At 56.1% G+C, this 27427-nt stretch overlaps 3 protein-coding genes across 4 annotated transcripts in view; 2 read left to right on the top strand and 1 right to left on the bottom strand.

Annotated features, from left to right (window-relative positions):
* The window catches only part of FAH (fumarylacetoacetate hydrolase), a 41032-nt gene extending 35343 nt beyond the window's left edge, over positions 1-5689 (top strand). The window contains exons 15-17 of one of the 2 annotated variants that reach the window (XM_039858277.1): positions 461-762; positions 2371-2796; positions 5552-5689. In XM_039858277.1, the coding sequence (XP_039714211.1) occupies positions 461-472 (12 nt within the window). In that variant the 3' untranslated portion in view covers positions 473-762; positions 2371-2796; positions 5552-5689. Of the gene's footprint in view, positions 1-460; positions 763-1876; positions 2797-5551 lie in introns of both variants that reach the window. The other variant, XM_039858276.1, reaches the window with a different exon arrangement.
* CTXND1 (cortexin domain containing 1) overlaps positions 1-11873 on the bottom strand; it is a 29567-nt gene extending 17694 nt beyond the window's left edge. Inside the window, exon 1 of the mRNA XM_039858295.1 lies at positions 11059-11873. The gene's annotated coding sequence lies outside the window, so the exon portion shown is untranslated. The remainder of the gene's footprint in view (positions 1-11058) is intronic.
* Positions 8123-27427, top strand: part of ARNT2 (aryl hydrocarbon receptor nuclear translocator 2) — a 91154-nt gene continuing 71849 nt past the window's right edge. The window contains exon 1 of the mRNA XM_039858297.1: positions 8123-8216. Within this exon, the coding sequence (XP_039714231.1) occupies positions 8138-8216 (79 nt within the window). The 5' untranslated portion in view covers positions 8123-8137. The remainder of the gene's footprint in view (positions 8217-27427) is intronic.

Here is a 27427-nt window from a genome sequence, read left to right as displayed (position 1 = left end):
CATCCATCTCCCATTCTTTCTATCAAAACAGGGACCAGGCAATCTCTCTTCTTGGGCAGTGAGAGGAGATTCGGTAAGAGAGATGATCTCGTCTTAACTCACATTGAGAGGTTTGTCCCAGTGTCCCCTGATGCTAGATTACTGGCGACAAGGGGACTTGACCTTGGGTGTCCTGACTCCCGTTCTACGCACTTCCCTGTCAATATCGAAGTCGGGGTGACTCCCATGCTGCTCATGCACGTTTACAGATAAGCTGCAGTTAGCCTCAGCTGGCTGGGATAACAGGCACAGCAGCGAAAACCCTTTCCGTACAATGCAGCGAATTACAGTGATGGATGGTCCCACATCCCACTGGTCTGAAGGGAATACTGATCTGCTGTATCACGAGAAGCGATTTCTGGTGTCAAATGAGGTGGAGAACGAATGTGAGTTTTCCTAAACTTTCCCCCTACGCTTTCAGCTTCGGCACTGAGCTCAGCAGAACTGACGTCTGGGAACTGATTTATGGGAAGCCACCGGAGACGTTTCTAAGTCTGCGGGAGGGAGGTTAAATTCATGTTTCAGAAGGACAAGCCGAATGCGTTCTCAATGAAAGACATAGACTCAACAGATTAAAACTCATGGCAAGGCAGCTCTGTGCCGAAAGTGGTGAAGTTCTGAATCGGCCACACTGTTCTTTGGAGACTGTTTCCATGCCCGGGAAAGGCAAACTCGAGTGACAGGCGGAGTGACAGGCGGAGCCACAGACGATGGCAGTCAAGGGTAGGTGGGGTAATTTGGGTTTTACGGCCGTTCAGTTTTAGAGATCAGTGGTTTCAGACTTAGAGAGGAATACTTGAAAAAGATAATACTCGATTGAGGTGGGAAATGGAACATGGAAGAGAAATGACTTGTGCCTGAGTAAGAGGGGTTCGTGGGCTGCCATTTAGTTTTTAATTTCCAGCAAGCTTGCTTAGGCTCAGTTCTCGTGCTGTCAACTAAAATATTAAGTGTGGCTTCATCACACTTATTCCTAGTGATACTAAGTAAAACCGAAAACTCAACAGCCCATCGATATGCACTCAGTGTGTGGTCTGCGGCTTAGTAAACCTAATTTAGAAGAACTCAGGCCATGACATTTGTCTCGTAATCAGAGAACTGGCATGTATTCTCTTGAGCAAATGCATCTCCTTTAAGTAAACCTGCGTGGTTCACTCTAGCTGCATGCTCTAAAAATGTGTACCTCCTAAGGCTTATGCTTTAGTTTGTAATTCTATGATCAATAATATACAAACAGAAGGCTCAGATTGTCGAGATGGAAAATCACGAGATCCCTAAATGTCAGGGACTGAGACATCATGTCACCCCTCCTTTGTGACACAGACACTCTGTTCACAGCAAAAGCAATAACAAAATGGGGGTTCTCATTCAAACTCTGAAACGGGTCAAAGATGATAGAGCAATTGAAGAGGAATGTTCCTTTAGAAGTACGTAGTTTGTTTCATTCGAGACCGTCAGCCTTCCTTCTTTAATCCTCTCAAGCGTGAATTTCATTTCTATACGCCAGGAGAAACAGCTCCTGTCACGCTCGAAGGACAAGAAGGATATTACAGTCTCCCACATCCAGTGAGGTCACTCATTGTTTTGCTGATCGTTCTCTGAGTCGATTGAACAATTACGGGCTAAACGATGTAATCACCCACACGTGCCGTGTGACAAGGACCCACTGCCCATGTGCTGGGTGTAACACTGGTCCTCGGACCCCAGTCCACCTGTCTTGTCCTCCTGTCCCCCGCCCCACGTCCACCTGTCCCATCCACCTGTACGCCTGCCCCGTCCACCTGTCCGCCCGTCCCTGGCTGCCGTCCCTTAGCATCTGCCCGTGTGGTCTTTCCAGGTGCTCATCCCTCAGGATGTGGCCACGTTTCCGGGCTCTGGATGAATCTCTGTGGGTCTCCAATTGGGCTCCTGTCTCTGGGTCTCACACTCAGTTCAGACGGCCTAAGACCAGCCCACCAGCCAGGCCTCAGAAGACTTTCCTGAGAACTCATTCTGCGACACCCCCAGAGGGAAGTTCTGTCGCTCCACACACCTCCTGGCTCTGTTCCCGAACACCTGTCCTAGGCCTACACGGACTGCCGTGGGCATCTGCAGGGAGGCCGTCGCGTTTTCCCTCTTACTCCAGTGCAGATGTCATCAGCGTCCCCCGAGATGCCTGATTGACGTAGAGCAGCCCGCAGGTGGAGCTTAAACACCTAAAACTTAGCAGGAAGGGCCCCTGGCCTCTTGGGCATTTTTCAGGGAAGAATAATGATGTCTGAGTGATCACGTGGATTCTTCCAGGAAGAATTCAGCTCCAAAGAGACTCTTTTTCATTCTTTAAATCGGCAGGCAAAGCCCCTTCCGCCGCAGCGGCAGGCACAGTGCTGGGGACAGGCCAGCGGGCCCTCCTGGTCCTGAGTCTGAAGTGCTCACTAGGAGCAGTCCAGTGGGGACTGCACGGTGCAGGCTGGCAGCATCTGCTTGGGACCGAGCTTAGGGCACATGCTGACAGAGGCTGAGAACGTTCTGGAACCAGACTGTCCGTTCCGACAGTGCTGGCTCAGGCCAGCCTGGGAGGTCGAAGCAGGTGACAGGTGAGGGAAGAAGGACACAGAAGATGGGAGACGGAACGAGCAGAGTCCAGGACGCGCCTGGGACAGAGCCGCTGCCTGAGCTGCTGCTGAGAGCGAGCGCGCAGCCGAGGAGGGCGCCTGGGGACCGGCGCTGCCGCTGGTGGGCGGCGGGGCCTCGAGGGAACTCCGCGTCACCTGGAAGGTATGCTGGGGAAGGGGGCGCTTAGCAAAGGTACATTCGTGGAGGGAAGGGGTTGGGGTCCCCTTGCTCCCCTGGCCCCCATGGAGGGGGGCCGGCCAGGCCGGGCTCACACTGTGTGTGTGACCCTCAAGGTCGTGCTGGCCACCCTTGGGGGCAGACGAGCATCCTTGCCGTTGAAGGCCACACAGATCGCATGGCCGGCCGCGTGGGCTCGGGTGCTGCCCCTGCAGCTCTCGTTTGGGAACGTGGCTCCACCTACCTGGAGATCTTAGGCCCACGGGAGTGGAGCCACCGACTCTGGTTCTGGTTCACTCATTGCCTGAGCGGTCAGAGTGAGCCCAGAGCCTCCCTCTGGCCCTCCCTGTCCCTCGTATCACAGTAAATCAGGGCAGCCACCTAGAATGATGGCAGGTACCAGGCAGGTGTCACGATGGAGGGTCCAGGTCAACTGCGGGAGCTGGAGACCATGAGTCCCAGCCAAGGGGGACAGCCACCACTGGACTCTGCGTGATTTTTTTCATGTGGGAAAGTGGGCCCCGTATTGCCAGGAGTTTGGAGAAAGCTGATCTCCAAAGATTTTTAAGAGAGCTCTGATCTTGTATGTTGTGAACTAATTCATTTTTTCAGCGCCGTGTGAGCCTAATAAAATCATCCATGAGCTGGATGCCCCCTGTGGCTGCCCGTGGTAGTCTGTCCTGTAAATTATAAATTTCAATGTGTTTTAATTCAAAAAACAATTGCTTATGCGTTTTTTAAAATCTCATTTCTCCCGCTGCAAACAGAGATATTAATCTGTTCTTCCGGAATCCCGTGGGGTTGGGGTGGGGAGGGAGGCAGTATTATTCAGGGCAGTGCTTTGCACAACGCTTTTTTCAAATAAAACCTTCTGTTCCGCTACAATATGTAAAGCTGATAAAAGTGATAAATGGGTTCTTTCATTTCCTCGGTGAAAATAGATTTTCCCCTCCACCCCCCGCCGATGATGTAAATAATCCATGTTTGTTGGGAGAAAAAAAATGAAACAGTACAAAACAGTATAAAATGATGAAAGTCGCTGAAATCCGATGACCTGAGAAAGTCACCATTACCTTTTTGTCATCATTCTTGTCTGTCTCCCTACACACACGCGCACACACATGCACACGCACACTACAGACACACACGCAGCATCAATACGCTGTGCACACACAGCATACGCACACACATGTGCACACATGCAGGTAAGCTGCGCACACACACACGCGACATTGACACACACACACGCACGCAGGCGCACCCCGCTTATGCGAAGGAATGAGATTGTTTTATGCTGCAGTTACTAAGGACACCGTTTTTAACTGCTCATTTGAATTCGCCGGGCTTGGCCTCGCCTCCCCCCCTCTCCCGGCTCTGCCTCCGGCCCCATCCCCAACGTACTAATGGGTATTTTTTCATTTCTCTCTTCATTTCTATCTCCGTGCATTTGTCGGTCTGTCTGTCTGTCTATCATCACTGATCTACCCGGTGCTTGTGCGTAGCCCAGGAACGGAAGCCGCAGCCAGTGCTTCTGGACACGGGGCCTCCACTGCCTCTCTCCTTCGAGACCCTAGAAGTCATGGCCCGCCTCTGGGAGGGGGGCCCTAAGAAACACATACCAATGCTCACGCCTGCTCAGACGTGCATCACATGTACATAGAGCTATTCAGACACAGTCAGTTATTTCTTATTTGCATCCCAGGGTCTAAGAGAACACAGCATTTCCCACCAGCTCCTCGTCTCAGAGGGTCCTCGTGAGGGTTTCGTGACACTCGTGTCAAAGGACACGGTGGCTTCCGTGCTCTGTCTTCTCTGCGTGTACAACCCAGGGCCTCTCGCCCGCACACATTCGGGGGTGCGTGTGTCCTGACTACCCTGGGTCATCGTCAGGACACACGACGCTCACGACCCTACGCTGTCTCCTGCCTCTGGCCATGAGCGCTGCCCAGAGTGGCTGCGGCCAGGTCTCACGAGGTCCAGTCCTGGGCTTTTCCCTCTGCGGCCACCGGCTTTGCCTCTGTCCTATTGGCCCCATGGCAGATGGTGGTCTTGGTAATCGGGGCCGGTGGCAGGGGGTGGAAGAGGCTCCAATCCCGCCCACCGCCCTCCCACCGCATCCCCGGGGTTGGTTCCAGTGGTGCTGGCTCTGCCGATGCATGTGTGCAGCTGACCCCCCGCACCCTCCTGCGAGGTTCCATCCAGCTGGATGCAGGACCCCGTGCAAACTGCGAAACTATGATGCTATTAGAAGGTGGGAAATCCAGCCAGAGTACCTGGATGGATGCCAGAGGACCCGTGGGCAAGGACCAGGGCGTGGGGGGTGCGGGACGGACGCCCTGTTTGGCTGTGACAGAGTGAGGACACTCTTAGATGTAAGTGAAAGGGTTACCGAAACAGTCACAGACAAACTAGAGCTCAGTTAAGATGCTTTTCACGTGTTAGCGCCTTAGTCCTCTTAACAAACTCCAGTACTTACTCCTGTCACCCCCGTCTTACCGATGAGGGAACTGAGGCACAGAGAGGTTAAGGAGCTTGGAACTCTGTCTGCCTGTCATCTCAGGGCAAGGGGACAGGACTCACAAGTGGAGCAGGTGCAGGAAGAGAGAAGGGACTGGGAGGCAGCCCCTGGGGAAGGAAGGAGCAGGTGGGACTTGAACTCAGCCTTCTTCACTCGTCCACATGGCCACCTAGCCCGGCGACCTTTACCGCCCACCTACCTCCCACGTCTCGTCCACCCCAGGTCCTGCTCCATAGCTGCCTGCCGGGCTGGGGGGCCAAGAGGAGAAACGGAAACAGCAGTGGGACCTTCCCCAGGGCCAGAGACCCCGAGAACGAAGTCTGCTCAGACCTCGGAGCCCGCGAGAGCACCGTTGCCCACTGTCTTCTCCAAGCCAGCCCTCTCGGAAGACGCGGTAAGCTCCCCGGTGGGGAGTCACATCTTCCTCAAGATCCAGGTCTTGTCTTTCCTTAGAAGGTTCCAACGCTCAGGATTTGGGAGGAAAATGCTCCCGCCAGCATCTTCCAGACTTTTGAGCGGGTCCGTGGCATAAAACCACGCGCGCGAATAGTAGAAGGAATACGCCCTGTGTCCTTCCCGGAGCTCTGAGCCGCCTTTTGTGTTTCCCATAATTGTATTCTCTCTATTCACCGGACAACCATGGAAACCGATCGCAGAGGCATTTTTTATTAAGTTCTAACTCAAAAAGCTTAATCACATTTTGGCAGCTTTTCTCCATGACCCAGAAGCATAAGCTCTAGTTCCGGCCCCTTTTGCCCAGAGCTTTGGGTACGAGGCCTGTCTCTCTGTAACATCACGGCAGCTGAGGAAGGAGAGACCGGAGGCTTCCAGACGCACGGCTGGGCTAGGCCTCCCTACTTTGTGCCGACTTCTGGGTATTTTCCCATCGCAGGCGTCTTCCCTGGGTCGATATCTTGTCTTCGAATCTGGGAGCGGGCCTGCAGGCTGCCACTCCTGCATGAGACACGGACCGGCCCCTGTCCTGATCTCATGCGTGTCTTGTGGTGCCAGATCTTCCCGCACGTGGGAGTGGGGAAGCGGGCAGCACACGGAGGCCGGGAAGGTCCTGCTCAGGACAGCTGTGGGGCAGGGGCCGGAGCGGAGAGGGTGACGGGTCAGAGCTGGCCCATTTCGAGAAATCCATGAGGAAAGAAGAAGGATTATAAGGAAGGAAACGGGTCGTAGGAGGGATGTAAAAAATCTGGCAGGCTGGGGAGCCGAGCGGCTGTGTGCTGACGTCTGCTCAGCCCGGCTGGAGGAGCCTGTCGTTAAATCTCAGGGTTTGGGGGCGCTCACCGACGTGAGTGGCCCAAGGTGACGCAGCTGGTCACAGGTTCAAGCTGGGACTCATGGGCAGGCCATTTCCAGTCCTGCCCGGCACATGTCTGAGGCCAGTGAGCAGAGAAGGATATTATTTTGCATAAACTCTTTTATCACTTAAAAAAAAATGTGGATTTAATTTGGAAAAAGAATTTCCATCCTCTCTCTGCATCTCTCAAAAAGTGGAGTGCTGTCCCTCGAAGCAAAGTCGGACGGCTTGGCTTGGGCCCCCTTGCTGTCTCTTAGGATCGGTGCCACAAAGCATGGAAGAGCCTGGGCAGAGGCCCCGCCACCCAGGGAGCAGGGGGCCGGAATCAGCTGGGAAACTCGATGCCAGCCTGGGCCTGTCCTTAGGGGCTGTGTGTCCTTACAGGCGTCATTTCCCCTCCCCGAGCTTCCGTTCCTTCCCTGTGGGACGGAGAGAATCTTAGCTCGTGAGGTCATGTGTGAGTGAACGATGCAGTTTGCATGAATGCTCGCCCCGCGGGACCGGGCAGGTGAGTGGCTCTTCCTCTACGTTCAGGGAGCGAGCGCTTAGTTTTCACATGTCCGTTCCTCATCCCACGGCGTCAGAATTATATTTTGCCGGACCGTGTTCCCCTCCAGAGCATGAGTAACTTGGGAGTCGGGGCGGTGACTGACTTCTGCTTTTCCTGTGCACGGAATGCTCAACTCGTGGACGTCCCCCGAGACGATGATTCAGTGCGTGAATGAATCAGGCTGGGTGGGTGGGCGCTGCAGACCCCGTGTGCTCATGGCGGAGCGTGGAGGAGCGAGTGGGGGCTGCTGCAGCCTTTGTCAGCTCCTCCCCGCATCCGAGGACCGCAGAGCCAGCTGGTCCTTCGCGGAGTCAAGATTGTCCTGAAGCAGGCGCTCTGCCATCTTGCCTTGCAAGCCCAGCTTCTTCCTAGTCTCTCTTTTTTAAGTTCATTGTCTCTCATCATGAATTGGACCCAACCCTCATGACCACGCCCTCGCCTGGGGCGGGGGTGGGGGGTCTCAGAGCTGGGCAAGCCTTAGGAGCAGCTAGAGGGGTTGTTAAAACTCTCCTGGCACCCGAGGGCCAGCGGGGCCCCAGATACTCAGTTCTCTCTTCTCCTTTTTCTCCTTGGCTGTTTATTTATTTTAAATATTTTCATTTTTAAATTGCCGTTGACCTACAATATGATATTAGTTTCAAGCGCACGACATAGCGATTAGACATTTCTATACCTCACGAAGTGACCCCCCTCGCCTGCCTCTTCCATTTTCATCTTTCTTCCATCTCTTTCGCTACCTCTCCAGGCACAGGGCAGGAAGTGGTCGTCCCCCAGCCCTTCGGTGTCTTCCCCAAACCCAAGCAACCTCACTGTCACTGTGTAGCGGAGCTTACCAGCAGCATCGCAGCTGCAGCGCCCTCTGCTGGCGACGGGGGTCCTGGGGGAAGCGACCGCCACTTGCGGAAGGAAGGCCCCCCGCCGTGGCCTCGAGCTCCAGGTTGGGACAACCATGGCGATGCAGCCCTTGCCTTCCAGAAGCTTACCGCCCAGTGAGAGGTGGCACAGACGGCCAACGAAACACGGTGCGGGTAAAGCGCTGGGGGAGGCCAGCGGGCGGAGGTGTGACTTTGGGCTAGGGCGGGCGAGAGGAAGTGGAAGTCTGAGCGTCGAAGGCGTGTGTCCACCAGCGTGCGAGTCAGGAGGAACCCCGAATCCAGAGGGTGGGGGGACGTCTCAGAGGTAATCAGACGGGAAAGCGAGGATCGTCTAACGAGATGGAACGAGGCTCCAGGCATTGAGTGATACCCGTGGTCCATGGCAGAAGCTGCAAGGGAGTCCGTCCTGAAGTTTGTCCCCTGCCGTGTGTCCCAGGAAAGCTGCGTCCCTTCCAAAGGGCTGCTGTGTGGAGCCTCTCGGCGTCCCACCCTCGGCTAGGTCTTCAACCAATCACGAGCGTTCTAGCCCCGTGCCGGCCACCCCGTCCTCCTTCCTGCTTGTTAACGCCGGCCGAGCGGCTAACCACGTGCCGGGCGCTGTGTCACCTGTACTGTCTCCACTGATCCCCGTGATAGTGCAGAAACGAGGACTCTGAGGCCTGCGGAGGTTGAGTGAGAGCCGCACGGGGAGCGAGGGGCAGGTGTGGGGTCGCGTGACGCCGGCACCTGTGTTCGTCACCACTCTCGTGTCCCCTGTGTGTTCTGCCTCGTACCCGTCAACTTCTGGGTGGTCACGACCGTGGCATCTGATGCGTCACGTTTTCTGCCTCCCGTAAGAGAAGGAGTGACCTGTGACGATAGAGCACCCAGACCGGTTGGGAAGATGCTGGTGGCGGTGACGCCACGGAAATTCCTGGGGAAAGTCTGGTCCAAAGAAATACAAGACAGACTCAGCCTAGAAAACTCAACATGGGGTTTCTGTCCACCGTGCGCCTTTTGGGTCCTGAGCTCTTGAAATAGGTGTGGCCACTGATTTTCATTTGCAGAACTTCTCAGAGCAGCACTCGAAGGCCGCCGAGAGCAAAGAAGCAGCTGCGTGCAGCTCAGGAGGTCACCAAAAAGCCTCTAAACTGGCGAATACGTGTGCGTACACTTTCGACTCATTTGAACATGCAGATAAATTTAAGCGCTCTTTGGCATCAGTGATTCTCATAAATTAGAAACAATTGTAGTAAATGCATGGCAGCATCTAAGCAAATAATAATGTTATTATTATTATCTGTCTAATTACAAACCATTTCCGTTAATTCACCCAATTTCCTATTGTCAAATGCTACTGTCTGTGCTCGATGTGATTATGTGACGGGCTGATTATGTTTGATATCCTTTATCGTACATTCCGCTTCCGGCAAAATAAGAAGGTAGCGCTAGAAGTAAGTTCGGGGACAAGGAGGGAAGATGCCCTCCAAGGGCAGGAAATGCTGTCCTTTGGGTAGAAGTGGCTTCGACGCGATTTTATTGGAATAACTGAATATATTTACGAGCGGCAAGAAGCAAATAAAAAAGGGCATTTGAGCCGTGTAGTGAGCCTCCCTGTCACCATTTGAGCTGAAACGATGGTACCTGTGCTCGTATGTGGGTCACAGTGTTTTTGGGGGGACACTGCAGGGAACAAAAGCTGCGAATATTCTGCTTATGTTTCCCCACGACATCCTTGAACTCAGATTCACGTCTTATTCTATTACTTTTTTCCCGACTCAATTAACACAGACATTTTTATCATCTTGCATGTTTATATGACATCTGATTTTCATTTCGAAACTCTAGAAAAAGACCCGAGGCCCAGGTCTTGTCTGAGATAATGAATATTTCTTAAAAGAGACAGGAAGAGCCCATCGTTTCAATTTGCAAATGGTCGCCTGAGTAGAAAGAACACAGGAATGTGTGGGCTCCTTGCTCTCACGGTCGTCGGTCGTCGGCTTGAGAGGCTCAGAGTGACTTGTGCTCAGGACGGACCCAAACGTCTGTGTGTGCGTTCTCTGCGTTTGGCCACCCTTACGGCAGATGAGGTTGACACTCTCATGTCAAAAACAGAGCGACGAAACGTGTGACACAGAATGGCCGGGAGCTGGAATGTGCAGGCAGACGCACCTGAGGGCCTCGGCCCCGCCTCCTACCCTCTGGTAGGTTGTGTAACCACCCTGAGCCTCCGTTCCCTCATCTGAATAGTGAGAACTTCACTGTGTTTCACAGACACCGTCAACTGTAAAACACAGCTGATTTATGTACCACAAAAGAAAAGGCACGCACAGACTCGGACCGTGACAGACTGTGTGGAAGACAGAGCGGTTCTTACAAGAGCCCCCACTGCTGTCTTCAGAGCATTCTGCTTTAACCAGTTATCCGTTTTTGTGCTGGCTTCCCACCCCCCCGAGCTCTGGGCTGAGCACCCCATTTTCAGCCCGGGACCCTTTAGTTGGCTGCCTTTCTGAGCAGAGCTTCAGAAGTGACCACACCAGGGTGGTTGGGGACACTCCCGATTAGAAATGTCCCCAGCCTTCGAAAAAGAGAAAAAACCGAGCGAGGGTTTCAAAGACAGCTTATATTATTCACACTGTCTGGGCCACGTCCCCATCAGCTAGGATGCTAACGTCCAGTGGGTGGCTCGCCGTGCGATCAGATTCTCATGAGCTGTATAAACAAAGAGCCGGGGACAGGAGCAGAATGCTTGTCACAGTGGCTGTTGGGATCGCCAGTATTATTTTCCTGTGCAAGCATAGTACAAGACCAGTAGGATCTGATAAACAGATATTCCGTTTAAGTCACAGTTCTAGAAGCTCGGGCCATGAAACGGAGACCCCAGGAGGGCCTGCGCTCCGTCCTCTGCATTTCTTGCTCGTTTTGCTCCGTGGAGCAGTGTCACCGTCTAACACAGATCCGAGAGGTCGACGGAGGCCCGCCCTCGCCGCCATCCCTCACCCTCGCATGGACTTACCTCTGTGGCCAGGGATTTGACTTAGAATCACACGTAAGATTGAGAAGCCCACGCTCGGGGACAGGTACCGTTATTAGTCTCCCACTGTCTTATCAAGACCACGGGACGGCAGGGAGGGACCCACCGTCTGGCAGGTCAGGACGGGGCCGTGTGTTCCCACTTCGGTTTTCTGGGAAAGCTGGAGATCGTAAACCTGGATCTGGCTGAGGGGGTTCATTCCCCTTTTTCCGGGAGCTGGAAGAAACGGGGGCTCTGGACCGTGAGCGGCTGGGGCGAGAGCACGTGGGGGTGAGGGCGCGTGTGTGGGTGCAGGCCGGGCGGTGGTACCAGCGTGCCTTGTGCCTTGTGTCCACTTGGCTTCATTTGGCTTGGTTTTCAGCTGACGGCTGGTTTTCAGCGCATGTGGCAGGTGAATTAGTAGCACAGAGAATGGCTGGTTTCGGGGTGGTCAGCCCCTGGGTCAGGAGCTGGCGATCCTTCTGGAGTCTGGCCCCATTCGCAGGTGGTGAGAAGGGGCAGGACGTGCCCTCGGTGAGTGAGGAGCACCGAGGCCGCCCCAGGGCTGAGGGGACTCACAGGGTGTGGGAAGCAGTGGAGTCCAGCAGCGTCACTGGCAGAGGCAGGTGTGGCCCAGGACAGAAGTCGGGACTGGATGTTGCAGGGAGGTGGCAAGAAGCAGCCAGGGAAGATTTGTGGAAAATTCAAATTCTGCGAAAGGCCGGCCTTCCTCCTGCTAGGGGAAGGAGGCGTTTCTGTGACGCTTTGCCACGGGACAGTGGAGTAATGGGGATTGCTTCCCCTTTCCTCCAAGTCGGGGCCCCTGCCTCACCCCGGGTGAAGCAGTACACGGCTGTTCCATCTCCAGCCCTGACTTCCTAGGAGAAAAGCAGGGAGAATGAGAACGTTCCCGAGCTTTACCTCTGAATTCCGTACCGGATGCTGTTCAGAGTTCACCTCTCAAATTCCATGACCCTGTCGAAAATGGGTAGATATTCAAAAGACCGAAATCCGACCCCTAGTGAGTTTGACTGCCTGTTCTCAAAATAAATGTTCTTAAACAAAAACCTGCTTGATTTCTCTCCAGACAGTGTGACCTACAGGAAAGGGAGTCATTGTCACCTGCCCTTTATTTGTGGTAATTTGCATGCTAATGATGGTGGGGTTGCAGACCAGTTGGTTGGATAATGGATTCGGTGTAGCCGTGTTGTGTCAGAGTCACCAGGGTCGATGCCTAGGGAATGCTGAATGCCACTTGGAGGGAGGGATGAATCATTAACCGACCCCGTTCATTTGCCTGGCATTTTAAAGTAAACATAAGAAAAGACCAAAGGCCCGTAGTTAGCATTAACTGTTGAAATGTCCAGAGAATGTTGTTTTGCTGGAGGAAAAATCGTTGGCATTTGTTGGGGAGGCGGAGTTCCCAAATGGATAAATACAAACAGGAACGTGGTGAGCTATTCAGATCTGAATCATTCCACACATGTGGCATTTCTTCGCTCAACGAGGCTGAATCAGAAACGCCCGAGCCTGTGAAATAATGATGTTCGAATGACCTGGGAGTCAGAAAGCGCTGAGCGTAGGCGAGGAGTTGTTAGGGTCACTCGTTTCTCTCTTCCAGATGGTGTCCAGGTGGTGGTGTGGGGCCTGGCGGGGTACGGTGGGGAGGGAGCCTCGGACTCTGCTCATCTGCACTCTGGTGGCTGGCACGGTCCTTTGGCTGGCGAACCTTCAGGCATCCTCGAGAGACCTTGCGCTGAGGGCCAAGATGTGTGGCCCTGTCTCTGAGCCTTTGCTCATTCAGCCCTGCTCCCTGAGGCCTCTTCGTCTTCACCCAGGCGGCCGTTTGTCCAGACTCCCCGGGGTGTCCTGTCCCCTCACCCCTGGGAGTGTGAGAACCAGAGCCAACCACATGGAGGCCATGAGCAGCCAGGACACCGATTGGGCCTGGCTCTGTGTCGCATCCTTCAATCCTGCAGAACTGGGGCCACGTCTGCATTCGGCTTTCCCGCCAGCTGGTTTGATAAACCTTCCCTGGAAAGGCAGATGCGTGGGTCGGACTGCCTGCTCCTCTCTCCCCTCCCCTACTCCTCCCGTCCCCTCCCTCAGCATTGCAAAGTCTCTAAAGTGCATGGAGCCCAGCTGTTACCACATTCAGTTTAGTCTTCTCTGCGACTCAGCGTAGTGTTTCATATCATCCCCATTTCACGGGTGGGAAAGGCGAGACTTGAGAGGTGTAACGAAGTTCCAGGGGCACCAGAGCGAGTGGCGGAGCGGAGAAGCCACGCTTTCCGCCTCGAAGGCCTGTGCGGATGCCTTTCTGTGTAGAACTGAGATCGCATCCGTCTCTGACGCATGGGAGTCAGTGATTCCGAGAGCGAAGGCGAGACGGGGCGCGGGGGTCGGGGGGGCTGTCACCTGGGCTGAGTTAAAGGTAAGGAGGTGGCACTGGGGATTACGGGGACCTACGTGCCTTTCCCTCCAGCCAAGGGAAAGAGGTTAGAGCAGACAGGAGTGAGGGAGGGTCAAGAGGAGACATAGAGAAACAGCACCGTGGCCATGGCGGGCCCTCATTTGTCCCCCACACCCCCCGCTTCCATGCCCGCCCGGCCTCTTCCATCTTGCAGTTAAGAGAAGACAAAAATCCCTCTAATGATGACACGTTATACGCTGGAAGTCCCGTCTCTCGCATTAGAGGGACCCGAAGCCCAGTCGAGGTGGCCGCTGCCTGCCAGCCGGTGTTGTTAGGGCTGCGGCTGGCAATGCTGGTCGTGTCTGGGCGCACCGTGCCCGGAATCACATGCTATGGGTCCAGTGGGTCTGTGCTCGTTTTTTTTTTTTTTTTTAAATGCAAATCTCAGCTTCAAATTCAATAGCCTCCTTTGGAATATAAAAGAGTTCTAGGTTGTTTAAAGGTTGACTGGAATTCCTGAGCCTGTTAACGGGTCACAGTCTACTAAGTCTCATAATTAGCAGGAGCCCATGGTATCGTGTAAACGCTGCTCAGTATTCAGCGATGGCTAACGCTCTACTGCAGACTGTTTACCTGAGTGGGGCTTTCGTCCACAGTCGACATTTCTGGGCATTGACCTATTTCACACCTAGAGACGAGAGAAAGGGCGAGGGCCCAGATCGCCCCCTCTTCTGTTCCTTTGCACCCCCGACCTCCACTCCCGCCACCGAGTCCCAGTGTTGTGGGTGACCCAGTTTCAAGTCTTGTCTGCCTGTTGAGCTGCATGACCTTGGGGACGTCACCTCTCTACCGTGAGCCTCTGTTCCCTGACCTGCAGACTCTGGGGACTGAACCGGATGATGTCTTGTCAAAGGTCCTTTCTACCCCAGAGGTGCAGTGACTGGGGGAAGATGAAACATCTCCTCCTCGGATAAAATTCAGACGTGTTTCTTACTTACCTAAAACACGGCATGACAGACGCTAAGTGGCCTTTGGGAAGTGTCCCAGCCTCTAGCAGCTGCCCACCTGCCACCTTTTACTGCAGTGGACAAATGCAAGGAGGAGGATGAAATATATTGGCAGAGTGACATTTAGGAAAATGGGCAGGAGGCAACAGCACAGGAAGAAAGTAAACCTTGTCAACAAATATGTTTAATTAAATAACGTGTGTATGTGTGTGTGTGTGTGTGTGTGTGTAGTGGTCGCGTTCACTACGATTTGATTTTTCAGGGAAGATTTTAGAAATAAATTTTCTGGTGACAGTAGTGAAATGGGCCACATGCGACGGTGATATGTAAGCACCAGGGAGAGGAACTCACTTCTGAGGGGCGTGGGAAGTTGGAGAATGGGAAGCGCTTGGTGGCGGCAGGGGTGCCGGGATGCTGGGTACCGTGGCAGACAGGCCAGCAGACAACCGCCGAGGGGAGCCGGGCGGACAAGGGGGCTGCTCGGGGGAGCGGGCGTCTCCGCTGGACTTTTGCCTTGTTCGATGCGGAGCGAGTTGGCGTCCGTGCAATTTCTTCAGGAAATGTCCAGTCAAGTCCACTGTGTATTAATTAAGTGTATTAATTGAGGGTATTCGAGTAGATTGCCTTTGGGGGTACGTGGACGAGGCCGAGTTCTCATTTGGCTCCGTGTTGGGGAAACCAGGGCCGGTCCACTTGACACAAGGACGGGGCCAGCTGCTATGCCAGTGAGCTCTGGGCGTCCCATCCCTGTGTGGCCTGGCCTGCCTCGCGGCCATTGCTCGCGCGCCTCAGCGTTCATGTGCGCCTTTCTCCACCGCTCCCCATCCTGCTCCTTTCTCCAAAGGCTACTTTCGTTTTCCCAGATCAGGCAGCATGAGGGTCACTGCCCTCGTTCACTCAGCAGTGGCCACAATGGCCCAGGGCAGCTCTGTGCTTTCTCTGTGCAAAACCTCGTTTTTCGCTTCTGTCTTCCTCACCTGCAGACCAGAAGCCCTGGGAGGACCCAGCCCCATGCTTGCTTTCCCTGGTCTGCCCGACACCTACTTTTGTGCATGGCACACGGCAGACCGCCTGCCCAATCGATAAACAAGTGAATATCATTAAGCACTTATTAGTCAGGTCAATAATGACAAAGGGTCCCTGAAGACAATGGTTATTTGAAAACACGTCCCAAGCTTTGTACCTCTACCCAAGCTTTGTTCCTCTGTCTCCCCAAATGGTTCTTTGTAAGGACGCAGAGCTGACGTTTTTGCAAACTTGCCCACGTTAGGGGCCATCTGGCCCTTTGTGCGCGGCCACCTGCGTAACCTTCACGGGCAACCACTGTGGTGACCTTTTCTGCCCAACCGCCGTGGTCTCTCACAGGGATGCCGCGTCTGGCACAAAAACAGCCCTCGAAGCTCTCCGCAGCCCAGCTTCCGCCAACCGCAGATAAAACACACTCGAGTAGATTCTAACTTCTCAGTCGTTTTGCGTAAAGGAGGCGTCTGCCACAGATAACGCGTGACAGTCCGCATGGCGCGGAGAAAGCGGAGGGGGGCGCCTGCCTCAGGACCCTGGGCCGCTGCCCCTGCGGGGTGTCCCTGAGCGCGCGCCGCGGCTGCCGGGGCCTGGGGGTCCCCCGGCCGGGAGGGGGGCGCCCCGGGGCGCGGCTGGGAGGACCGGCTCGGCGCGCACCCCGCGCGGCCGCCTGCTGTACACGCGCGCGGGGGGTCGCGGGGCGAGCAGCCCGGCGCGTGCGCGAGGGGGCGCCGGGTCCCGCCGCGCGCAGCACCTGCGCCCCCGCCTCCCGGCCCCCAGCGTGGGGGGCCCGCTGCCCGCGGCCCCAAGTCTCGCGGTGCTACGGCGCGGCCGGCGCCCCCCGGCGCGCGACAGAGGCGGGACGCGGCGAGGCGGCGGCGCGGGGCCGCGGAGCTGCCGGCCTTTGTGTGGCGCGCCGGCCGCGCCCTTGAACCTGCTGCTAACTCGACGTATGTAACCGCACGCCGGCAGCCGCCCGCCAATAGATGATAATGACCGAGAGACCGGGCAGGGCCAGCCTCTAGAGGCCTTTCTCTCCTCTGGGAGCCTGACCGTGTGACCTCACTGTGACCTATGGAGGACAGAGAGAGAGGGAGTGGGATACAAGGGAACCAGTGAAAAGGGTGCCGAGGGAGTAGGCAGGGGGGCACCGCCGCCCAGGGACAGTCGGGAGTCGGGACTCTCTCCGGTCCCCAGTTCCGTGCCGCGGGTCCTCGGGGGCGCAGCTCCGTGACAGCCGCCCGTCCCGCAGAGCCGCGGGGCGGGAAGAGGCCGCGGCGGGCAGGCGGGAGCGGTCACCTGTTGTGGGACCGGAGCTGGGACACCGCGTTGAGGCGGGAGGGGCGGCTGGCCGTGCGGCGACCGCGGGGACACTCAGACGCCACCCCTCGGGCCGGCGCCGGGGTGCGGGCGGTGTGGGGCCGACACGCACCGTGCCCCGCACAGTAATTGTCGTCAGAGTGACGAGCGAAGGACCCCATCCGGCCGCTCGGAGCCGGGACGCGTTACAGGGGACTTCGGAGACCCGGAGGGCTGGACCGTGCGGAGCCATCGGTGGAGGGGACTGCGGTGGAAGGTGGCCGAGCGCAGGGGGACCCGCTCCGCGCCTGCGGGGGTGTCTGTGAGGGGTCGGCCGGTTCCGCGCAGAGCTGCTGCCTGGGGCCAGGCCCTAGAGGGCTCTGAAGGGCAGCCTCCCTCCCCCATGAAGACGGTCCTCAGTGGCACTGAACAGAGAAGTCACATGATTGCCGTTCTTCTCGGAATTAACTAGTCAGCCATGTCTAGGCAAGTGGACAGGAGGAAGCGAGACCTGAGGCTGGGAGGCCGGGCCCAAACGAGTCAGGTGCTGGGAACCAGAGACAGGACAGCGCCCTGGGCAGTGGAGCAGCTGGGACTGGGCACTGCTCAGATTTGGGGTCAGAGTTAAGGGCGAGGCTGGGGAGACAGGAGCTGAGGAGCCTGGGTGGTTCCACAGAAGGAGCGTCCATAACAGGAACGGAGGGTCCTACAAGAACAAATTAGGGGTTCCCCATCCAACACAGTGAGTGAGAGCTCGGCCGGTTTGGAAACACACCCCTGTCAGTTTGCTGGAGACTGAAGGATGCAATTTCAGCTTATTTCATTAGCTCCTTAAAAGTCAATAACAAATCGATGGATTGAAAGGATGTTAGAAAAAGTGAAGAAAGTTAAATGAAGATACTTTAGTCCAATATGTATAGGTTCATAGTGGAAAAAGGATTAAAGCTCGAGTGGCGATTTACGTAATACGTATACAAACGTGTACAGCATCCCATCACCGTTTAAAACTGTCTTGTCCATTGCATCGTCCCGTGAGCTACGGAAGAAATACGGGGCGGCTGCCAGCTTGGTGGTCCTGAGCCCTCAAAGGCCTGCAGCTTGGGATGTGGGAGGCTTGAACGGTGCCGTGCACGAGCTTGTTTTTATTAGTAAACACGTGGCCTGATTGACAGACGGTGACGTTTGTGTCTTCTCTCTGTTGGCAGAGGCACCAGAGGTCTTGAGCGTGGCGAGAACTTCTCAGGTGAAAGTCCTTGAGGTGATGGTTTTTTCTCTCGTCCATCCGCTTTTCCTGGACCGGTCCCTGCGGTATCACTCAGATCTGTGGGGCAAGTTGTTCTTGTCCCGCCGAATCTCTCATTTCTTTGGGAGAAGAGGTAGAGTCTCAAGGGATACAGCTAAAGGTTCGAGCCCAAGAGAGATTTCAGGTTCGGCTGCAGTCAGGGCGGTGGAGCTTGTCACCAGACTCCATCACGTGACGCTTCTGTGGACACCTCCGCCGCCTCCTGCCTCACCCTCTCCCCAGGTGTCGAATAAGAGCTTGGCAAACACAGGCACATGGGCCAGGAGGCATCACAATTTATTTCTGTGGCTACTCTGTGCCCAGGGTAGAAAAGCCACAGCCTGTCACCTGCCACCCCACGTCTCCCCCCACCACCCCCCATCCAGCTAGCTCCTGCAGAGCAGCAGGCTCACCTGCAGTTCACTTCTCTGAGGTGGGCAGTGGGGGCACTCTGGGGCTAGGTGAGGACACAGGAGGTTGGAGTCGTCACACTCTGATGCCATTTGGGTGACACAAGCCAGGTTCACACCTCGATTCGTGCCTTCGAGGTCCCTTGTTTGGGTTTTAGGTTAGGATCCTGCCAGTTACCCGGGGGAGAAGGGGTCCGGAGAAAGAAGAGTCCTCACGCCTTATGCCTCCCAGATGTCCTCACGCCTTATGCCACTGGGCCTGGGCCCCATCCCCTGTGGTCTGTCACCCTCCCTACTTCCAGGTACAGTGGTCACTGAGACTCGCTGTGGCAGATTTTCTCTGGCCAGGGAGCTCATTGTCCTCCAGGCTAGAGAACGGGGTCCTAGCGTTTTCTGTTCCCAGGATATGTATTATTTGTTTCACCTCTTTTTTGGGTGAAACTTAAGCATTTTTGATTTATATGAAATGGCGAAGGTTCGAATTAGTTCATGCAAGAAAGCGTGTCTGCAGCCGAGATGGCCCAGTCGGCGAGGGGCCGTGTCCTGGGTGCCGGTGCGCTGTCTTCGCGTTCTGTGCCGTGAATGTGAGGGGTCGGGTGCAAATTCAGACCAGTGCCCGGTAGGAACTGTGCATTATCTGGACATCCTCTGAAAACAGTGTTTGCAGAGGGGTTAACAAGGCTTGCATGTTTTAAAGGAATTCAAAGGTATGTTCTAAGAGATTTAGGATTTCTACTTTTTTTCTGAAATCCATTATTAGACTTTCTCTTCCCTTCCAGGTTTCTGGTTCTTGGCATTTTAATTTGGAATTCGTTATGTAGTACAGGAAGGTTCTCTAGGCAAGTTGCCTTAGGTGGAGGGACGTTTGGGTCACCTCAACAAACGTATCGAACACCTTCGAGGTGCCAAGCACTTTGTGGGGTGCAGGGTGGCGGGCAGATGATGGGTGCGCCTACAGTGAGTCTGTCATGGGCGTCAGTGGACTAACTTTATAACAAGGAGGGGAATGAAATGAACGTTGACTGTCGGCGTACGATGTTGGGGACCCAGAGAAAGCCTTGTTGGGAGGTAGCCTTCTAAAGAGAGAGCCCTTCGCCCATGGAGAATTCTGGAAGGATCATTTCAAGGTCAGGTTGTGTGGGCAGACTTGTGAAGGTTTGGGGAACCGTTAGTCGTCCCAGGGCAGAAGGTAGGAACCCGGATGGGCACCTAGGATCGTGGGGTAGAGCTGGACCTCTGGAGAGGTGTGTGCTGTGCTGCCGAGGTGGCCGTCAGCACTGCCCGGAGGGGAGCTATAGCGTCCAGACCCGCGGGTCGCTGAGGTCCAGGCATTTAAGTACCGCATTTCAGGGACATTGCAGGGCATTGTTTCGTGTAGCCCTAGGAAAGAAACTGCTGTCGGTTCACCTCTGTCTCACTGTCGGTTGTAAAATGTGCCTCTGTTTTGGTGAAGTTTAAAAAAAAATGTGCATTTAGAATCAGTGACATACTGCACAGTAAGAAGTCAGCGCTGCTGCCTGACCACGTGCATCTAAAGCAGATGGTCTCCTTCGCAACAAAACTGTGTGCGTTTTCCCCTCATGACCTGTGCCAGGGGGCCCAGTGATGAACCAACAGCCTTCGGCTTCTGCCAGAAGAGAGGAGTGACATCTGAAAAAGAGGTCCGTTTGTTCCTCAGGCAGGATTTATTAAGCAGCTACTATGTGCCGGATACCGAGCTAGGTCCTGGGATCGCGGTGGTGAGCGTAAGAAGCACAGCCACTGCTGGGTGCTGCCTGCAGCCTGCAGCCTGGGGGACATCGCAGGCTGCAGACACGCTTTCACGCACGAGGCGTGGTAACCTGGGCTGATGCATGAAGGAGCAGAGGCCTCTTTGAGGAGGCGGACGGAGGAATGAAGGGACGAGCAGGGACGAGCCCCCACCTCGGCCCTGAGGTCGGGAGGAGCCGGCAGCCTGAGGAAGCAGGAGGCCCGAGAGGCTGGCGCACGGGGAGCAGGAGACGCAGTCCAGACGCCGCGCTGCACAGTCCAGGGGAGCCGGTCACATCCCTGTCCGTCCTGCGGTCCGGCAGGGTGCCTGCTGCTCGGCCCCCGCGGCAGCTCTTGTTTGGGGGTGGAACCTTCGGGACGACATGGTAAGGGGTTGGGAGAGGGTGCCGAGGGAGGAGGAAGTGTCGAGGGCCCGCAGCTTCCTGCCCTGACACCAGCGTGCTTGGCGGTGTTGGGAAGGTGGGGAGGCTGCAGCCGGACAGCTGGACAGCCGGACAGCCGAGTCGAGTGCCCACGAGGCATGGAGGTTGTCAGGGGCGGTGGCCACATGGGCCCCGGGGAGCTGGGCTGGAGACACACCTGGCGAGGGTGCTGCCAGCCTTCAGCAGGGTCTCCGAGTGCTTCTTGCGTGGATGAACTCATCTCAGTGCCCGAACGGGGCCTCATGTACGGCTTTCTTGTTGGTCTTCGCTGAGGTTCACTCAGCTGCACAGTGAGATCATTTCTGCATCTCTGCCAGAAGCGTCACCCACTCCGTTCCGTGGTGTGCGTGTGTGTAAAAGATGTCACGTGAGACAGGAATGCGCAGCAGAGCTGCGGAGCGAGCTGGGGAGCGGTGAGCTGCTCGGACAGAAGCCGGCAGGGCCGCCGCGGGACGAGCCTTCTGCACAGCTTCCCTGGCTCATGTCGTGCCCTCTTCTTGGAGGGGTTACATGCCCCGCGTCCCTCCCTGCCCCACCTGACCACTTCCCCATCTGGGTCCCTGTTTCCTTCCGCCTCCCCCTCCATTCTTACCCTATCAGGGACCCGTCCTGATCCCTTTATCGGGAGAAAGTGGGCCTGTAGTGAGCGCTGCCAGCCCCACAGGGCGGCGTCTGCATTGGAGCCCTTCCCCTCGCCTGGAATGACGTGGCGCGTCATGTGGTGAAGTGACTGATGCCCGTTCTCCTGCAGGCCCAGAAGCCCCGTGAGGGCAGGGCGTGTGTCCATCACTGGGTTGGTCCCAGCGCCTTGCGTACACGAGGCTCCCAGGAAGGTTTGCTGACGGTGACCAGGAGGACACTGCGGGGTTGTGTTACAGTTCGGCGTGTGGCCGCCTCTCAGTGCCTGCCTTGGACAAGAGAAAGTGTTTGTGGCTGTCAGAAACAGAATAGGCCAGAGCCTTCTAATTTAGATTCTGATTTTTGTTTGTGGGAGCTCACTTTAATCTGAAAATTCCGTTGGGATAACCCATTTCCCAACCAGTTCCTTGAGGCTGTATGACAGGTAAAGGAGCCTCGGAGACCCTCAGATGTCCCCGTCCTCCCCAGAGGGTGGGCAGGTCAGCCTGGTCAGCCTGGTCAGCCTGGAGGACAGCGGGTGGTAGGGCCGGTCCTCCCCCGCTCCCCCCAAGGGCTCTCTCGGAGGTCCCCGCCCTCACTGCCTTCCGTTTGAGTGTCCCACTGTGGCTGTGGCTTGGTCGTTCCCGGCTGGGTTTGGTCCAGCCATCCTAAGGGGGTGGCTGAGGGAGTTTGGAAGGCAGCATCCGGCGCAAAGGATGCGGCCAGGCGTCACGCTCTGACTGGGGCGGCCGAGGCCCCTGCGGATACGTGGAGACTGTGGCTTCTGAGACTTTTAACAGTTGGACTCTTTTCCAGGCGAAATGTAACAGAGAAGCAAAAACGGCTACAAGTAGTTGGCTCCTGCATTTGTGCCTTATGCAGAACGCAGGATGTCTTTTCTGCTTCGGTGGGGTCGTGAGAGCCCCCCAACAGAGCTTGGGGGTCTCCCGGCCCCTGCTGAGGACTCGGCTTCCTTCCCCCCATAGCCACTTCCCCCCTGAACACAACAGGAAAGATACATGTCGACTGTCAGAAAACTTGGGAAGTATACAAAAGTGTCAAAATAGTTCTAAAGCCAACTGTTAACATTTTCGCATAGTCGTTATGGAAATTTATGTTTTAAATATCGATACAAAATAGGACGTTCCGAACATATTGTTCTGTTACTTCTTTTCCTCCATTATGGGCGAGGACACGTCCTGCCAGGGCCACTGCATAAACGTGCTGCGTTTGGCACGCTTTCCCATTTGTCAGAATTCGACACGACATCGTGGTGAGCGTCCCTGTTTGTAAATACGTAATTAGATGACTTTTTTCCTTAACGGAATTTCTCAGAAGGAGAATGGAACAAAGGGGTTTCTGTGTTTTCATGTCCTGTCACTTCCCGCAGAGGTGAACCAGAGGCCCAGAGAGATTGACTTACGTGGGGTCCCGGCGTGTCGTGGGGGTATAGTGCGTGAGCCCCGACTCTCCTTGCTGCCCTTGGCAGGCCTGGCGGCCCCGCGGCCTCTCCCCTGCCCACCTGGGCTGTGCCCTCCCTGTCCCCTACCCCTTCCAGGGGGCCTTCTCTGACCACAGGCGCCACCAACTGCCCCAGAAACCTTGGGTCACTGTTTGTTGTCCACACATCTTCCTTGGACTGACCGAGGACACGTTTCCAAGCGGCCCACCTGGCTCACCAGTCCCCAGAGCTCAGAGAGCCTGGTGCGGGCTGAGTCCTTTGAGCCCACATCGTGTGGCCTTAGACAGGCGTGGTGGTCCTTTCTGCTTCGGAGGCAGATCCGGGGGTTTGGGGGTTTTGGGGTTTCGGTAACTGGTGGGTGTGTTCGGATGGTTGATCTGGAAATCGCTCTTCCCTTCCACAATTTTAAGCATCCCGTGACAGCCGTGGGGGCCCTGGCCCCTCTGCCCGGGCGCAGTGGCCGAGGCAGGGCTCTGGACACTGTGTCTGGGGGCAGAGCCCAGGGCGGTCGGCCGGGGCGGAAATCAAGCTCAGTGCACGGGCCCGGGGCCTCCCAGAGCCTGGTGCATGCAGGGCCCAGAGCTGGGGGCTGGGGGCTGGGGCAGAACCACCGGAGGAGAGGGCTGTCTTGGTGCCAGACATTCTTCGGGACCCTGAGTGACCCACTCTGGCCCAGTTAGTAAGGCCACTTCCTGTCTGTGTGTGTTCGGGCTGCCAAGTTGTCCTCAGAGCTGCTGAGGAGGAAGCCACTGGAATTGGTCAGTGACCGAGGGGGCGGAAGGCGGCACAGTGCCCCTTGTGGACATTAACATGTGAGCTTCGTTCTGGACTGGAGGCAGCAGGAGGTCTGGAGTTGTGCCCAGGTTTCCGTTCGTGCCAAAGGACGTTCTCTTTGTTGTCTTGGGGAGACCTCCGATGGAGCCGGGTGGCAGAGCGCCCGTGAACCTGGCATGGAGGGCCACAGGTGTGTCCACACAGTGCTTCTCAACTAGGGCGGTTGGCAGCGTCTGGAGACGCTTGGCTGTCACAGCACAGGGTGGGTGGGAAGGTGGGGTGCAGAGTGCCCCCATGTAGGGGGTAGAGGAGTGGAGGGTGCTGAGCATCTTTCAGTGCACGGGGCAGCCCCCACCTCACAGGCCACCCAGCCCGACCATCACGAGGACCCTGGTCTATGGGGGCAGGACTTGGTGTTGGCCTCTGGGCAGTGGCAACTGGGACCGGTACCCAGGAGCTCAGTGGGGTGAGTGGCTGCAGAGGATGAAGGGGCTGACCCCCATGACCAGACTTTAGTATGAGAAAAACATGGTGGCTTTTAAAACAGGGTGGTACTTTTCAGATAATTATGATGTCTGCGATGGAAGTTAGTTTAAATGTGAGCTAACAGAGCTGCAAGGGTCTTACGATTGTTTTTGGAACGAGGTCACGTTTCTGTCGTATCGTTAGTTAAAACGAGGTGGAGGCTGGAATCTTTCCCCATCATTTGATATGCTCGGTGGATCACAAGTCCCCCAAAGAACGAGATGGATGAGTTCGATCAAGGATCACAGCTGTGTTCTCTCTTTTTAAAATCATTTCGCACCAGAAAACTTCCAGTTTGGTTCAGCCGGCCTTGCCCAGGCACCCCCTGCCCACCCGCCTGCCTGACAGAGGTGCCCTGCTCGGCGCCGGCGGGGCGGATGGACGGATGCTCGATGCCGTGGGCCGGCTGCGTGCGCGTTCAGCCAGCGTGGCGACAACCTCATGCAGCCTCCTGCCTGCCTGCTGGAGGGCAGAGGACAGCGGAGACCCCTGCAGCTCCTGACGACAGGCGGAGGAAGGACAGAAAGGGTGCCTGGCTATTCCAGGACAAGAGCGCGCGCCTTCGCCTGACGCCAGCCTCACGAACCGCAGGCCCCCTTGGCCAGCCGCCTGTCAGGCGATCCCCCCACGTGCCCGCAGCCTCGGCGAAGCCACACCTCCGGCACGCCCTCCTCCCGCTGCTCCCCAGCGGCAGTGAATGGTACCACTCTCCATTCATTGGCCCAAGACAGACGTTAATTATTTTAATTGCTTATCCACCTAATTAAACAAATATTAATCGAATGCCAACTGTGCGCGCACAGTGGTGCGCGCAGCCAGGCGCGGCTTCTGCTTTCAGGGCGCTCACTGTGTGGTTGCAGAGTCGGCCATTCATTAAACAATCGCGTGCGTGAGGACACCGCTCCGGTACGTGCTCCGAGAGAACGGGGTCTTTGTTTGCAGATGCAGCAGGCCGCCCCCGAAGCGTCACGGGCAGGGCTGCGATGTGATGGGGGTGGGTTTTGAAAAGACCTCTGTGGCTGCCGGGTGAGGCCGGTGCCAGAGGCCGCGGACACAGAGAGAAACCTGGATCCCCGAGCGGTTCAGGAGGGGACGCCGACGCCGACGAGCCAGCCAATAGGCTGGATGCGGGAGATGCAAGGCGGGGTGGCACGGTGCCCGACTCGGCCACTGCGGGTCGGGTGCCGAGACGGAGAACACCGATGGGGTCCGGGCCTTTGGGGCGGTCGGTAGAGGTGGCCGGGAGATCATGAGTTCGGTTTTGGACATGCTAAGTTTAAGGTGCCTTGGCTCCGAGCCGTCTGAGCGAGTTGGGGGTTTGCCAGAAGCTTCCGAGCTGCTTCCTTCGCCCTGGAGTCGGGGCTTGCTTGGCATTTTCTTCCACTGCAGCGTCCCCAGCACCGTGAGCGAGGCCTGGCACGTCGTCGCTGCTCAGCAGCTGTTTGTCGAAGGAGGGAATGGTTTGGGCTCTGAGTCCCCGGGTCACAAACCAGCGGGAAGAGGTTACCAGCATGTTTCTTTTTCGTTTTTGGTAACTTTATGCCAGAGTATCTTCGGGCTTACGAAATGTTGCAAGAATGTAGAAAGACGTCCTGCGGGCCTGTCACCCGGACTCCCAAGTGTTGACGTTACCCACAGCCGCTGTGCCAGGGGCCCCGGTCTTCCCTCAGAAGAGCTTGAGAATGAGTGGCAGGCACGATGCCCCTTTTAATTCTGCACACTTCAGCGTGTGCCTCCTCAGAATAAGGCCCTTCTCCTATGCAAAGCTGCGATCCGTGACCCAAATGAGGAAGTTTGAGTTAATAGCAGCGCGTTGTCTAATCCACAGGCCTTAATCATGTTTTATCAGTTGTTTTCCATAGCCGGAAACACCGTCTCTGCTGGTCTTGGGCTTGGTCTAGGGTTACAGGCTGCATTTGCCTGCCGTGCCTCTCGCGGCTCCTTTAGTTCTGGAATAATCGCTCCACTTTTTATTTATTTCTTTATTTTTCTTTTATGGCCTTAATGTTTTTGCTGAGTACCGGCCGGTCGTTTTGTAAAGTATCTCTCAGTTTGGTTTTGCGCGATGTTGCCTCTCAGTTACTCTGGGGCCGTATCACAAGATGCCTCTAGCCGTCGTCACTGAGAAGCGCGTGTCGCCGTCAGTGAAGCCAAGGCCCTCTGCTGACCAGGCTGAGGGACGGCGGTCCGTGGGCCCGGGGCCCACTCCCTGAGGCTTGGCGCACCCCTCCTCGGGCTCAGCACGTCATGCACAGGCAGCTCCTGGAGCTCCTCGTTGAGCAGAGGCCCCAGGGGATTTTTAAGATGGCCTGTAAGGCTAGCGGTTTCCTGAACTAAATGGCAACTTCATTTGACAAAATAATTATAGTCCGGCTGTGTAGGAGCATCGTATCTTCAGTAAAGTCAGTAGCGGGTTGAGGTGTTTAATTACCAGCTTTCCTACCTACGGATTGGGAAGCTTTGCAGGTAAGTGGCTCATGTGGAAAGCCAGGGACACACTGCAGAGAGCCATCGGGTCCTCAGGCAGTGAGTGGTCAGTGTGTGACCGGTCCTGCTTTTCGGGGCTGGTTTGTGTTCATTTTAGGAAGTTAATTTGCTGGTGCTTCTATGTTCCACTTAGAAACAAGTTTGCATTTTACTGTGATTTCACAAAGAAAGACCCAGTGACTTAAAAAACAGATTTTTTTTTTTGTATAATTTGCCCGCAGAAACTTGCCGAGTTTTCCAGAGTTTTCCAAAGAACCTCCCTTCCACCCCTCTCTCCCTCCCTCTCCCCCTCCTCCTTCATCAAAGACCCAAAGGACCGGGCAGGGTAGAAACATCTCATCTACCGCAGTGGTTCGTGGCGGGTCATCTTCCTGGCAGGCGCCTCCATTCTGTGTGGCGATGACGTGACTGCCACCTGCTAGGGGATGGTGCAGGTGAGGCCTCTGGTTTCCCATCTGGAAAACGAGGTGTCACCTTTGACAGTGGGGCCTGCCCTGTGTGCTCAGGGTTTGGAGGTGCGCGAGACACTGCCCTGTGTTCGGGACGGGCGTCCGTGTGGCCCCAGCGACCTGGCTCCAGGGCCGGCCGGTTCCTCTCGTGGCCCCCGCGTCCTGACATGCAGAGTGGGCACCTCCCGGTTGCGCGAGGACCGAGTGCTGGTGTTTTGCAGCGTCTGGGATGCGTCCTGGCCATGGCCAGCACTGCCCTTTCTCACTGTGAGAGTTTTTCTCAGGGGCCACAGTGGCGGGAAGTAAGCCACAGGGCTCAGAAGGGGAGGGCGTCTTTCCAGCTGGGCAGGGACAGCTGAGGAGCAAACAACCAAATGTGCTTATGGAAGAGGAGGCTTCTGCGAATGGGGAGCCCCTCAGCACCTTGGGGTGCT

This window comes from Pteropus medius, unplaced genomic scaffold (assembly GCF_902729225.1).
Source record: "Pteropus medius unplaced genomic scaffold, Ma_sr-lr_union100, whole genome shotgun sequence".
Classification (NCBI taxonomy): domain Eukaryota; kingdom Metazoa; phylum Chordata; class Mammalia; order Chiroptera; family Pteropodidae; genus Pteropus; species Pteropus medius.
This window is presented reverse-complemented; position numbering and strand designations above follow the sequence as displayed.